The sequence below is a fragment of the Lissotriton vulgaris genome, chromosome 8 (assembly GCF_964263255.1).
Source record: "Lissotriton vulgaris chromosome 8, aLisVul1.2, whole genome shotgun sequence".
NCBI lineage: Eukaryota > Metazoa > Chordata > Amphibia > Caudata > Salamandridae > Lissotriton > Lissotriton vulgaris.
The window spans coordinates 600,096,556-600,112,149 of record NC_141696.1 but is presented as its reverse complement, the minus strand read 5'-3'; the positions used below and the strand labels follow the sequence as shown (position 1 = coordinate 600,112,149).

Below are 15,594 nucleotides of genomic sequence, written 5' to 3'. Positions count from 1 at the left end.
CTTTTTAGCTTTGCTTTTATTAGTGTTTTTTAAACTTTCATGTAAATAACATGCATATGTATGCATATATGTATCTGTATGCATGCATTTATATTTGTATTTATATATACAGATTATATATGTTTATATATGTATGTATATACATATATATATATACACACATACATATATATAAATGCATATGCATATATATGCATATATATATATGTGTATATGTGTGCGTGTAGAGATAGGTAGAGGCGTAGAGGTAAAGAGGTAGAGGTAGAGAGGTAGCGGTAGAGAGGTAGAGACTAGTAGAGAGAGGTAGAGAGGTAGAGAGTAGAGAGTGAGTAATAGAGAGTAGAGAGTAGTAGAGAGCAGTAGAGAGAGTAGCAGAGAGTGAGTAGTGGAGAGTAGTAGAGTGAATAGTAGAATGAGTAGTAGAGAGTGAGTAGTAGTGAGTAGTAGAGAGTAGTAGAGAGTAAGTAGTAGAGTGAGTAGTAGAGAGCAGTAGAGAGTGAGTAGTAGTGAGTAGTAGAGAGAGAGTAGCAGAGAGAGAGAATAGTAGAGTAGTAGAGAGTGAGTAGTAGAGTGAGTAGTAGAGACTAGTAGAGACAGAGTAGTAGAGAGTGAGTAGTAGAGAGTAGTAGAGAGTGAGTAGTAGAGTGAGTAGTAGAGAGTAGTGGAGAGTGAGAAGTAGAGTGAGTAGTAGAGAGTAGTAGAGAGTGAGTAATAAAGAGTGAGTAGTAGAGAGTAGAGAGTAGTAGAGAGTGCATAGTAGAGAGTAGTAGATAGTGAGTAGTAGGAAGTGAGCAGTAGAGAGAGAGTAGTAGAGAGTAGTAGAGTAGTATAGAATGAGTAGTAGAGATTGACTATTAGAGAGTAGTGGAGTAGGGGAGAGTAAGTAGTGGAGAGTAGTGGAGAATATTCCAAAGTTTGGCACAGCACCACTTGCACAATAAGTCCAATCAAATCATATCACTTAGAGTCCTTATTGAAGCGCTGAATCTTTGTGTATATTCAAATGCTTTTATTTTCCTTAAGTTTATGTACCACAGCCAGCCGAAACGTTTTGTTCTGTACAACAGAACTTCTTCAGGGCGTTCTTATTTCCTTCAGGTTATGTCGGTATCCTGTTGTCATATAACTAGATATTTCTTCCAAATGTTAGACGAGACGTAAGTACATTCTTATTCAAAGTGACTAGGTATCAATTTTACCCACATAATTCGGGCAGACTTGAGTAATTTATAGCATCCTCAAAGTCAGTCTTTCAAAAATTCCAAAGTATAGGACATGATAATCCAAATCCAAATGTTTCTCAAGAAAAGTCATTTTCAATCGTTCGGAATATCGGTGTTTGGGCAGATATGACCCAGGGACCCCAGTATGCAAGGGGAATTATTCCCCCCTCTGCAAATGCGCCAGTGGCCTGTGTTGCAGAGAGGTGTAAAAAGTGGCATAGCCTCATTACACCTCTGTGCAATGCAGCCCCATGGCACATACTGGAGGTTCCAGGTGGGCTAGTTGGCCCCCAGGGACCCCTAGTATGCAAGGGGAATTAGTTCCCCCTCTTCAAACATGCACGGGGCTGCGTTGCAGAGAGGTGTAAAAAGGGGCGTGGCTTAATTACACCTATCTGCAATAGAGTCCCCTGGCGCATACTGGAGATTCCTGGTGGGCTTTCAGGTCTTATATAGTTAGGAATTAGCATTTAAAAAACCTTTGAAATTCACTGAAGAAACCATAAGTTTCAGGCCTTATATAGTTAGTTAGGAATTAGCATTTAAAAAACCTTTGAAATTCACTCAAAAAACTATACGTTTTAGGGGGGTTATAGTTAGCTGGACATTTCACTCATACAAAACCATTGAAATTACTCCTATATAGTTAGTTGTACTAACTATATTTCGCGCACCCGCAATCCACTGCTGATGATGTCCCATATTACATCATTCATGACAAGGTCAGTGACATCACTGATGACATCTCAAATGACATCACTGATGACATCATCCAGTGAATGTGGTTTGTTTCGTTATTTAAATATGCATTATATATGTAACAATTTGCATTGAAGAATGAGTGGATATATTAAAATAAATATTTGGATGGAGGATTTAGTAGCAGTGTAATTGACTGTTTACTTGACCAATTTATAGTGTCTCACTAAATATAGTGGATAGTGACTAAACTGTTTGAATATCTGTATCACTTTGTCAGTTGTTGTGTAAACAGGTACTCCAGTTGGTTACTAGCTATGTGAAAGTCTGTATTAGTTATTGATTAGTTAACTGAGTATTTGTATGGGAGAGTGAATGTGTGTGTGGTTCGGTGGGGGGTGTAAGACTGCCCAAAGATGTGTGAATAGTTGATTCACTAGATATATGAAGTTAAAACTACATGTTCTAACAGTTGTTTGGGTGAGTGAATATCTTTATGGGTGTGGTGATGAGCAAATATATTTCTCAATGGTACATGTCCAACAAACTAGAAAAATAAAAGGCAGTGTATGTGTCAGTTGTTGTATATAAATAAGTATACATAAGACTCAATGATTGTGTCAGTGACTGTATGGATAACTTTATACTTGTAATAATGATTTTAGAAATCACTAAGTATGACTTACTATCTAAATGAATAGATGAAGTTGTGTTTGTATAAGTGTGTAGCTAAGTAAATATGTAAGTATGATCCATTGTTTGCACACGTGAGTAGGATGAATTCATATGTGAATAGGATGTGTGCTGGTGTGGAATGTCGATTTAGGTGTATAAGTATTTTTGATAGTGTTCTATTGTTCATTGACAGCATGTATGAGTGAATCTACAGGTACGTGATTAGATGTGTTTATACATCTATGAATCACTGAGTGGGTTTTTAGATACTTGTATTGCTGTAACAATGGATTCAATACAAAGTAGTGTAACAGAAATGCTAGTTTTGCCTGACAACACATAAAAAGGAAAACTATGATGGATTGACTTTGAGTTATGTTTATTAAATACAACCAGATATCACTGTGGTAGTCTATTTTCAACTTACCGTCTACTGTGAACCCACCATAAGGTACATGTTTAACTTTCTTTGCACTTACCGTTTATCTCTATATTCAATACAATTTATTATTTCTGATAGCTGAAAAAATATGGTTAGTATTGGTAAAACCTCTATATTTTTAAGATTTTGGTTAGTGCTGAATTTATTTTTCTTGTTTTCTTTTTTTTAGATTTTTTTCTCAAATTTAATTTTTCTACAGGGTACCCACAACCAACCAAAACAAATGTCTCAACAGGAAACAGGAGGATAACACTTTTTAACCTTGTTTATTCCTTTATTGCTAAAAATGCACTTCTCTCAAATAAGATTTCTAGCACTATTTTGAAACTACAGAATGTTAATTGTTTTATTCCAACAAGATTATAACATCATTTCTCTGTTAAAAACAATTCTAAAGCTGAAATATTATATAGCTCCTTCTCTTCCACTTTAATGTAGTTAGACTTGAGTCTGGTTATTGACTAACATAGGGAGATGGACTGAAATGTCAAACAGTCTGTTATTACTTGGAATAAGATATGGCCTACACTTCATATGTTCTCCAGAGCAACTGATACTATAAAAGCTCTTTACTTTATCTATGACAGAATGTTGTTTACACTAATACTGAAATGGAACTTGGTATCCCAAGACAAATGTGGGTCTTGTTATGCTTCTCGTTTTTATTTAATACAAATTGTATTTACCTATTCACATGTACAACAATCTGGACGTAAGTTTGGACCTATATTAATATTATTTTATGTCAATATTCCTTATATGATATATATTTTTGGGAAGTGCTTCCCTGGTTTAGAGTGGTTTATCTCATAATGTTAAATTAATAGATCTTTTGATTGTGGTATTATTTCATCATATCACTACTAATTGGAGGAATGCTGCTAATCTTTTCTTTTGAGCTTAGTGGGATGCAGTCTGCTTTAATCTTAGATTAGATAGAGTTTATGATACACCTATTGTATTATTTATCAAAAGAGAACAATTATGTTTACCTTTAACAAATGTCCTTAACAAAGCTAGTGTTGACAGTAAAGTTGCATATATATTTGCTGAAGAAGTCATGAAACGCTCATGATTTACCCATGATTTACACGGAATCTCTATTTTCATACAGTTTTTTTATAATTTGTTTCTACTACATTTATTTGCCTACAGTAAAAAAAGTATATTCTTTAACTTTAAGATTGATTTTCACTGACTATTTCCCACTTTCCTTCTATTACAATTCCTCTTCTCCATCTTTCTCTTTTCTTTCTTAATACTTCACAAAATGCGTTATTGATTTTCCTTATGCTCTCAAACAGACATTAGTCCTTCATCCATATACAATATAGCATATTTCCACTTGATTCCTGCACTTCAACATTATTTGTGTTTTATAGGTTATATTTGTTAAAACTACTTGTGTATTCTCCCCTTTATACTAAGAAGCATTTGTACATGCTTATCTAAGCAAAAAGAAAAGTTGCAGATATAACCTGAAGCGCCTGTTCTCTCCATAGGAGGCCATGGGCAAGTGTCAGGGAGGAGACTGTTACTCCCTTTTCTTTATTCATAGACATGTGAAGGGTGGTGGAGGGAGCCAACTGCTGGTGGAACCTAGAGAATTACCTGGAGAGGAATTCAGGAGTGCTGGAGAGTAAACTGATTCAGAAAAGGGGGTGGTGATGAACAGAGTGTCTGAATTAAGCAGACCACTCTTACCCAGTCCAAAGATCAGGGCTTGATCCATCACCGTTTTTTAGCTCACTGCACCATCCCAGCTCAGAACTTGGCTATATGCAAATTAGTCTGACCCTGGCCCAGTGCATCATGGGAACAGGGCAGACCAAACTACCAAGCCAATTCTTATACTGGAAAGGAAACAAGCTACCGGGGACCGGTTTCTGGCATTTCAGCCGTCTTCGGCCCGGCTTGCTTGAATCCTGATGGTGCAATGAGCTAGGGACTCACATCTGAGTATACCCTTCCACGCTTATGGTGGACAAAAATGATTCAGAAAAGGGGGTGGTGATGAACAGAGTGTCTGAATTAAGCAGACCACTCTTACCCAGTCCAAAGATCAGGGCTTGATCCATCACCGTTTTTTAGCTCACTGCACCATTCCAGCTCAGAACTTGGCTATATGCAAATTAGTCTGACCCTGGCCCAGTGCATCATGGGAACAGGGCAGACCAAACTACCAAGCCAATTCAGACATGAGTCCCTTGCTCATTGCACCATCAGGATTCAAGCAAACCGGGCCGAAGACGGCTGTAATGCCAGAAACCGGTCCCCGGGAGCTTGTTTCCTTCCCAGTGTAAGAATTGGCTTTTGTAGTTTGGTTTGCCCTGTTCCCATCATGCATTGGGACAGGAACAGACTAATTTGCATACAGCCCGGTTCTGAAACTGGGATGGTGCAGTGAGCTAAAAAACGGTGTTGGATCTAGCCCTGATCTCTTGACTGGGTGAGAGTTTTCTGCTTAATTCAGAGACTCTGTCCCTCACCACCCCTTGTTGTAAATATTTTTGTCCACCCTAAGCGTGGAAGGGTATACTCAGACATGAGTCCCTTGCTCATTGCACCATCAGGATTCAAGCAAACCGGGCCGAAGACGGCTGTAATGCCAGAAACCGGTCCCCGGGAGCTTGTTTCCTTCCCAGTGTAAGAATTGGCTTTTGTAGTTTGGTTTGCCCTGTTCCCATCATGCACTGGGACAGGAACAGACTAATTTGCATACAGCCAGGTTCTGAAACTGGGATGGTGCAGTGAGCTAAAAAACGGTGTTGGATCTAGCCCTGATCTCTTGACTGGGTGAGAGTTTTCTGCTTAATTCAGAGACTCTGTCCCTCACCACCCCTTGTTGTAAATATATGGAGAGTAAACTGATGCACCTTTTTTTTATCTTTGGGGAGGATGGGACCCTGCATCTGAAAGTACTCTAGGGCGGAAATGTTGATATCATCTCTCTGCCTGATGGAAAACAAGACATAATGTGTCATTTGTGTAACAAGGCTGGCAAGGTGATGTGGAAGGAAAGGTTCATATGGGCATGCTGTAATGTTCTTGAATGTTGATGCATGACTAGTTAAATACCCTTGATGGTTTTTATGGTGATTTGCAGTGTTTGTTAAAATTCTGACAACTGCCTTTTCCCTCAGCTGATTGTTCTGGCAACAGGCATTGCGATGTCAGAACTCAACTGTCATAAGTTATTACATTTGAGCAGTATTGTAATTTATTTATTACAGGCGACTAGGGATGTCACGAGTTGCCTGTAATAAGGACATTAGAGACAGGCTTTTATACAGGGATTGTAGGCTCCTATTTATTATAAGTAAACAAACACACTGATGCTTTAAAATAAGTAAGTCTGAGCTTGAAAAAGATGACCCTTTACTTTTTATTTTATAGAACAACAGTACTTTCAACCAAAAATGTGAACCTTTTGCAAGATATCCAGATGGGACTCCAATGGCCCCATGTGGTGTCGTAGCCAACAGCATGTTTAATGGTAAGTGTATTGCATATTACCTTTGCTTCCGTCTGTATGTCTGATGTATTGTCCATACTGTAGTGTCATGTAAATAAAGAATAACAGAACTCTTTCAGTTCCTGATGGATGTCAAAGACCTGTGACGTAGGTACTGGAAGGTAGCAAAGTGAATGCAGGTTTGTAAAATCGAGTTTGTACTTACACACTGAAGAATAAAGACATTTATAACTGTTCTTGTGTGTGGCGGAGTCATTGGTGAGCGCCCGGAATGAGTAGGACGCTACAAATGGCGCTGAGTAGGGGATGAGTAACCCGTATATCGACAGTGCTCTCCCAGAGAGTTTGCTGTGGTCAAACAAACTGCTTGTGCATGCCACATTTGCTGTAGTGGAAGTACAGAATCAACATTGGCATCTGTGGAATCTCAGCCCAACACCAGCCTGTGTAAAGGTTTCAGAAACAAAGAAAGCATCACTGAAAATCTATACATCGGTGGCCAAAATTCAAATGAAAAGGCTGCAGAAAGAGGTACTGTGCCACTATGCAAATTAATGCTATATGGAGTGATTGTGCTAATGGCAGATGCAATTAGGTTTAGAAAAGTAGTGTATTGTGATAATCAAGTGCAAGTTAATCTGTAATCTGATGTGCTATGAAGCAGAGACTAACCAGGTGTTTACGAAGAGACATTTAAGCACTAAGCCAATTGAATACCATAACATTATCTGCTTATCAAATTATTTAAATCAAAAATACTTGTTTACACCTAGAGAGAGTCATCATACCATAGCCTACTGTGAAGGGCCCCAGAGGGAGGGCTGGACTGTGCTTGCGGAGCTGACCGTAAGCAAAGCAGACCACCACCAAATCTGCAAAGTTTGAGGTCAGAACAACCCTACAGATATCCATCAAAATAAAATGAGCAAGAACAAGACCAAAGCTCCACCAACTGTCAAGGTTGACCCTGAAGCCAGCGTGTCACAAAGCTTTAGAGATGGTTTGCATGAGCAAGTTCACCAAGAAGTGTTAGAGAGACCACTGCTGTCCACCAGTGGTTATACTGCTGCTGCTGTATGTGACTAAACCATTTAGGAAATGGGTAAAAAGTGGACCTTTAATGAACAAAGACAATGTGTGACCAGAAAAGAGAAAGTATCAAAAATATAATTCGTATTATTTGCAGAAACAAAGTGTTTGTAGGGAATGGTTTTAAATATGTTATCTTTTTAAGTAATAGAAAGAGAGACAATGAAAAATAGCATCAATAACAGTTTTGATAGACATGCAATTTCTCGATTGGCTAATGTAGTGAGTTGAAAATGAATATATCATTGTTGCTAATAATATTCACACATACTTAATCATTTATACCTGGCCTAATGATACATCACATTAAAGCATGTCAAACATGATGTTGTAATGTTAAACATAAACTTATATAATAAAATAGAATCAAGACAAAAAATTCAATACATATATTATTTTAGACAACCAAACAGTGTGGTCATGGCTAACGTAATTTGTTTCTCTACGTGCGTTTCGGTGGTACGCCTTCATCTGGTAGCCATGTTGGTCTAATAAAATCTTATTAAGTGTAGTATAGCATCTAGCAGTAGAGCTTTAGTTGAAACTGATAGCAGCACTAATTGAAGAGGGAACACCCAATAATCACTAAATCGTGAATATTTTCATCACAGCTCAAAGCATGTGTGAATATACTTGTTTTAAAGGAATTGTTGTGACTCCATAAATACAGCAAAAAACGTTTAGTGGATAAATGATGGAGTTTACTCTCTACAGTATGTTTTATGAGGGGATCCTGTGGATCCACTAATGATTCTGACAATTACCTGGTGCAATATTAAAAAGCCATGTTTCAGAGTGTGGCTGAAAAACAAGCAATAGATTTCTTCAAATGGTGTAGATCTTTTGTAAAGGGATCCTGTGGCTAGACTAATTTTTCTGCCAAAGGCCCGGTAAAATATTAAAATTGCATGTTTCAGGATGTAGTTGTGAACCTAGCAATAAAATCCGTGAAACAATGTGGGTGGACTTACCATGGATAGCACCACGGATAACAGTGGAATCACGAAAGGGGCCTCCTCGTCAAAATCCAGGCATCAGTAATTTGGCTGTACGCTTTCAGGATCCACTGTAAAATTCTCCCTCCATGCTGTGCCATAGAAGACATACTGCTTCTGCTTTCTTAAAACCGTCATCATCATTTGATACTGACAAAAAACAAAATATTGGAAATTGGTGGACTGCTTGAATAGAGACTTTTGAGGAATTCATAGATGCAATAGATCAAGGGTCCCCAAACCGGTCCTGGAGGGCCGGATCCATGCCAGATTTTTAAAATTACTACATGTATCTCAATGGGGATATCCCAAAAATATGGCATGGATCCGGCCCTCCAGGACCGGTTTGGAGACCCCTGCAATAGATGAAACAGATGACAAAAAGTTTAGCAAGTATCTGAAGAACATGGCTGGTGAAGGTGTAAAAGAAGCCTTAAAAAGATACATCAAGATGGTGAAGTGATGTGCCATCAAATCAAAGCAGCCTTAAATGTCAAGTTCAATTCAGTGCCAAATGTAGATTACGAAAGATACATCTTCAGTCATGAACGCCAGGGAATTGGTGAAACGATCAATCAATTCCTTGAGAGACAGGATCTCCTTATAAAAGACTGCAAGTTCAATGATTTTAATGATGATCAAGCTACATGCCTCAAAGTTATAGACGGATGGCTATCAGATTCCTTTCGATGGCAAATGCTGAAGGAAGTTCGAGCTTAGAGCAGGACCTCACAGTTGCCCAAGCTGAGGAGTGTGCTAATCGACAAGCGGCTGACATGGAGGCCGGTGGTACCCAGAGTGTATCAGTCATTAATATGAAAAGCAAGCCATAGCATAAAACTGAGGGGCGCAAGGCGATGTCTCCACAAAAAAAGAAAATGTGTTTCGATAATAGATGTCCCACCATTGGACTGATATGCAATGGTTGTAGGAAAGCGAACCATTTTGCCATGGGTTGCAAGTCAAAGAGAGAAGTAAGTGCGTCACAGTATGAAGACAAAATGTCAGACCGAGTGATACATCAGTAACATTGGACATGCTTCCACAAGGCCAAGGGATCACACCAAATGGGGCAAATCGACACCAAATGAAGTTGATCTTCATCAAAGTCAATGTCCAAGAGTTCCTCAGTGTTGGTTTCAAGTGAGTGTGACAATGAGAATTGTGCAATGTTGATGTTTTCTTCAGAGAAGGATGCATATGTGGGAGTAGTCGAATGTGAGCGAAAAAACAGACGAACGAAAGATCGACATGAAAAAGTGTCAAAGGCATACAAACATTGTCCGAAGATTACTCTGAAGATAAGGGAAGTATTCTGAATGGAAGACAACCACTTTGTTTTGGCCATATTCATGTAGGCTCCCTTGTAAGCTTTTTTGGATGGAAACGTGCTGCCTGCTGGATCCTCCCACAGATGACTGATCTCCATCTCCACCAATGTGCCCTTAATTTTATGTAACCATAAGATTTTACATGATGGATCGGCTTCTCTTACATGCTTTAGTGCATTGGCATAGAGCGACAGCTCCGGAGTAGTCCAGAGCCTTCTCCAATATGCCATGGGCCTAAACAGAGTGTACTCCTCAATTTCACAACAACCCAGATCTAAATATAGGGGTTTAAGGGGAGTTGATTGTGGGAGTCCTGTGTGGAGAAGTGTGGCTCACTGGTTAGAGGAGGCAGACCTGGAAGCAGAGGTCAGCCCGAGACCAGGGTTCAATTCCCGGCTCGGCGGGGTCTTGAGTCCTAAAAAAAAAAAGAAAAAATGTCCATGGACTCGACAATTCTCTCGCTCCGGTGCCTACTCGATTCACGGGTTCACACTCTGCGACTCTGGGCAATAGCTTGCTTAATCTCCACAACGGCCCCTCGCGGCGGGATGCCTGGCTTTCACCTTGCGGATACCCTGCCGGGGTTATCTCACAGGGGAATACCAGGACGGGTTCCCTAAGCAAGCGCTTAGAAACCGGTTGGTGATTTGCGCTATATAAATTCCTGTACATTTACATTTACATTTAAAGCTCCCATGAACTTACTCTGGGCTGCAGTTAAGGATGTTATATTTTCAAAACCCCAAAGCTCTGCACCGTAACGAATCGAGGCCCTAACCTTAGCATTATAAATCGTTAATGCAGGGACAACCGGCTTTGTTTGCAAAAGCTGATGCTCTTTTAGTAGGACACTTGCAAGTTGAGCATGCCTTAGGGCCAATATATCAGTCTGGGGTTTCCAGTTTAGCTTCTTTCCCAAGGTTACCCCCAAATACGTAAAAATTTCAGTTTGTTCCAGTTGGACATTGTTCATGTATACTCTCCCTTTCACCACTTTGTGTTTGTGAAAAACCATGAATTTTGTTTTATCTACATTAACTACGAGCTTGTGATCACTGCAAAGAACCTTAAATCTATCTAGAGCTCGTTGCAAGCCTTTCTGTGTTTTAGATAAAATAAGAGTATCATCTGCAAACATTAATAGGGTTACCTTCAGGCTATCGAGTGAAGGTGCATCAGTGGGATATGTGGAAAATAATTACCTACCCTATTATTAAACAATGTAAAATGAGTAGGGGCCAAAACGAACCCTTGACGGACGCCTTTTGTTACCGGAAACCTTTCCGTGATCATTCCCTTAGAGCCCCAGCAAACCTTGGCATAATTTAATTCATGCAATTTGACAATTCGGGAAGGAGTTCCAGTGGCATCCCTGATTATTTCAGAGCTTCCCATAGCTTGTTGCGGGGAACAAATCAAATTAGGATTTGAGATCTATAAACGCTGCATACATGGTACCCCTCTGCAATAATCAAAGTCCGCCAATAGAGCAGCATGACTCTAAAAACCTGGTCAACGGTACTGACATGCGAACAGAATCCAGCCTGTAATGTTGATAAAATATCATGTTCGCATATCCAGGTTTGGGTTCTACTCAGCAAAAGCCTGGCTATCATTTTTTGGATTGAATCTATTAGGCTTATAGGCCTATAATTACTTGGGCATGTGCGGCCCCTTTTTTTGTGAAATGGTATTATTTCTGCACTGCACAAAGAATAAGGGATGGGAGCCCCACTGGTTATTGCATTAACAAGTATGTGGATATACTTAAGCCAGTTGGCTCTATCGTGCCTAAATTTAATCTCTGGAGCTATTCACAAAGAGCATGAGAAACCCTCATGCAAGTATGTTGTTTGCTAAATTGTACTGGTATGACTATTAATGTTAAAAAATGTGAATTCTAAAAGACAAAATTGAAATTCTTTGTTTATATCTTTTCGGATGGGGGCATGACACCAGATTCATCTAAAGTGCAAGCGCTATCTACTGTTAATACCCCCTAGAGCATTTCTATGTTATGTTAATTTCTCAGATGGCCAGTTACTGTTTTAGATACAAACAAGACTTTGCCACGGTCAGTACACTGTTACGAGAACTGACGAAAAAGAATGTTGTGTTTCAGTGTTCACATGAATGCGAAGAAAGTCTCAAGAGAATCAAAAAAGCCATGAGAATGCCACTGATTTGGCCTACTTTGATCCTAAGCCTCACTTGTAGCTGATTCTAGCCCTGTCGGGTTAGGTGTAATCCTTTCACAGCCTAATGGACGGCCAAATGCCCAAGAGCATTTTGTGGCTTATGGCAATAAAAGCTTGTCACAAACTGAAGATGCTTATTCATTACCCAAGAAAGAAAGCTTGGCAGTGGGCTTTTGAATATATCCATGTGTTCTTATATGGAAAGACTTTCACAGTAATGAAGGAACATGAAGCGCTATTGACAATATTTGGCAATCCAAAAGCCAAGATGCCTCCTCGTATTGAACGTTGGGGACTGAGATTACAAGAATACAACTACACGATCATTACCCCATCCAGGAAAAGATTAGAATCCTTCTGATTATTTCTCAAGAGTGCCAGTACTGTTGTGTAGTTCCCACTAATCCATAGGATCTACACGTTTGTTGGACAACATAAAATTTGGGTGAGGTGCCTGGACAGATTCCAAGCTCCCCGCAAGATATGTTGGCCTAGAGACCAGCTAGCTCACAGTGCCACCATAAGCCCCCTAACCCTACCAGGGAGCGAATGGTTTCTGGCAACCACTGAACATGACAACCCTGACCACTGAGGGATCGTGGTAACAGATCAGAACCTCTTGCTCAGTCACTTGTGCTCTTTTGTTCTCAGAGAAATATACAGAGAATACACAGTGGAATGTTTTCAGTATATTTATTGAACCAACGTTTTTCTTGTATAAAATACATGTGCAGTGATAATCAATAGATCAAAGCAGATGAAAGTGATTGCAAGGACCAAAAGGGTAAATAGCAGATATAGTTCTACCCTGGTGCTAAAATAGTGTACATATACAGGCCTATAAACAAGGTAGTGATCAGGTGTACTCCTACTATGCAAACCCTACTGTGTGTACCTAGAGTGTGTGTAGGTGTAAAGCCAAGAATCCCCCCATGGGAAGATCCAACCCATTTACCTGGCGGTAAAGAATGTAGGACCCCGTCTATGTCATGAACTGGACACCCCTCGCTGAGATGTTAGACTACGGCATGATGAAGTCTCAGCATGCTGGAACCCTAATGTCAGCTGAAGGTCCTCCTCTGCTAATGCTATGAGAAGATGATTATTGATAATAAAAAGCATCCTCCATGTACGTATAGATTAGCAATGTTATGGATATGTGGATAGCCCTATTTCCCCGTCGATGAAAATAGAACGACATTTGTACATTTGTGCGTAAAGGCAGTGTACTTGGTGTCCGAGGGAACATGATGATGTTATGTGAAGCCAGATGTGTAAACAGAAGTTGTTTCAGAGAAACTAATCCAACATTGTCACGCACGCGAATATGTGCAAAAGGTCACAGCAGTAATATTATTGTGAAAAAGAGGACAATGTAAAAAATGAGCAGTTTCGCTACATGGGCCTTATCCAGGCACATTATATCACAGTACCCTGGTAACCCATCTAAGATGGCTGAAGCCTATATACATTTCATTGTAAAATTGTGCACACCAGCTGCCATGTCATTAAAACAAATTGTCACTGCCATGAGCCAAGATAGTGACATGCTGAAATTAAAAGACATCATTGCTCACCCATTTTAGAACCAGCAGTCTCGACCGCTCACCAGTGACCGTGAGTACTTAAAATTCAGAAATGTAAGAGATGAACTGTCTGTAACTCGGGAAGGCCTCATCTTGACCGGTACACTATTTGTCATTCTGGAGAGGCAACGACAACAAGTAATTGAAGTGACCCATGAGGGGCACTGAGGAAAAGTTGCCTTAAAGAGAGTTTATCAAGACAGAGGGCCTGATATAGATCTTGGCGAACGGGTTACTCCGTCACAACGGTGATGGATATCCCGTCTGCCGAAATATAAATCCCATTATATCCTGCCGAATTTTTAGTGTGGCAGACAGGCTATCCGTCACCATTGTGACAGAGTAACCCGTCTGCCAAGATCTAAATCAGCCCAAGGTATGGTCTCCTTATCTTAATGAAAGGGTTGAAAGAGAGTTAAAGGCCTGTCATTTATGCAACTGTCTCTCATCCTACGTGACTTGGCACCCTTTAAACATGTCAGAATTGCCTACCCATGCTTGGGAGAGAATTGCTGTTGATTTATTTGGTCCTCTTGAAAATAGACATCTTCTAATGGTCATTGTTGATGAATGCTCTCGGTTTCCGTTGGTCTTTCATCCATCACTCATGAAAAGGTTATTGAAAGATTAGATGGCATCTTTGCGACATGGGGGGGGTCCCCATGATTTTTAAATCTGACAACGGCCTGCCCTTCAATAGTCAAAAGTTCAAAGACTTTCTCAGCCAATTCAATGTAAGGCATCAGAAAAACACTCTTGTTTGGCCACAAGCCAATGGCCTTACAGAACGATTCATGAGCACTCGAAAGAAAGCTGTTTAGTGTACTGCATTAGAGAAGTTTGATCTCAATGTTGTTTTGAATACCACTCTTTGAATTTACTGATCTACCCTTCACTCGACTACAAGGGAAAGCCCTGCAACCTCAATAAGAGCCATGATGACCAAGTTACCACAATGGACCAACCTCAGATCAAAGGCTGAAAAAGACATTTGCACGGAAGATCTTAGTCGCAAACAAAAATTTCAAATCAATGCTTACCAGCGACGTCATATGAAAGATATCACTTTCAAGCGAGGAGATCAAGTACTCGTGCAACAATCTAGAAAATGAAAATCTGATGCTCCCTTCAACGCTGAGCCATATGCTTTTACCGCCATCAAAGGACACATGGTGACTGCTGAATGTCCTTGGTATCCCTTGCTAAAGATTCATCTCACTTCAGACATGTGGCTCATCACTCACCAAACATCAATTATCACCGTAGAGGCTGGGTACACAATCAGACCGTTGTTGATCCTGAGATTGCTGTTGTTTCCACCTCATCTATGCAGATCACTGACACTTCAAATGCCAGCTCCTAGTTTCTGATGACCCGATCAGGATGTGTGATCCAAGCACCAGGACAGATCATTGAAGAGTTATAAGTGCATATGTATTTGTAATTATATATATATGCGCAAAGCAGTAGTCAATTGAAAAAGAGCAATTGGCGCAGAAAGTAGCACCCCAAGCACAAACGATTATCAATTTGACTAATATTGAACTCAATAAGGCCGAAGAACAACTTTTGGCATTAGGTCTAAGCTATTACCCTGAAAGCAATTTCAACCTTGTTCAGACACGTGTTGATGTCTATAAATTCATTCGTAAATTGAAACTCAGGAAATATTTTACCATCAAAAATCAAAGTCAAGACAAAGCATCTGTCCCAGCATCAGTAGAAAATACAAGACTTACGGCAGGAGAAATTCTGCTGTTAACCACACTACATGCATTAGGGGGAGATGAAGATGCGTGTGGTACACAGACAGCAGCACAACAAGAGAATGTTAATATCTCCTCACCTGGCAATAGTCCATTCAAAGCCCCTTCTACTTTT

General features: G+C 39.9%; 1 protein-coding gene across 1 annotated transcript in view; it reads left to right on the top strand.

The window, feature by feature from the left end:
- Window positions 1-15,594, top strand: part of LOC147697778 (cell cycle control protein 50C-like) — a 399,761-nt gene that overhangs the window by 197,811 nt on the left and 186,356 nt on the right. The window contains exon 4 of the mRNA XM_086934448.1: window positions 6,436-6,535. Coding sequence (XP_086790574.1) covers window positions 6,436-6,535 — 100 coding nt within the window. The remainder of the gene's footprint in view (window positions 1-6,435; window positions 6,536-15,594) is intronic.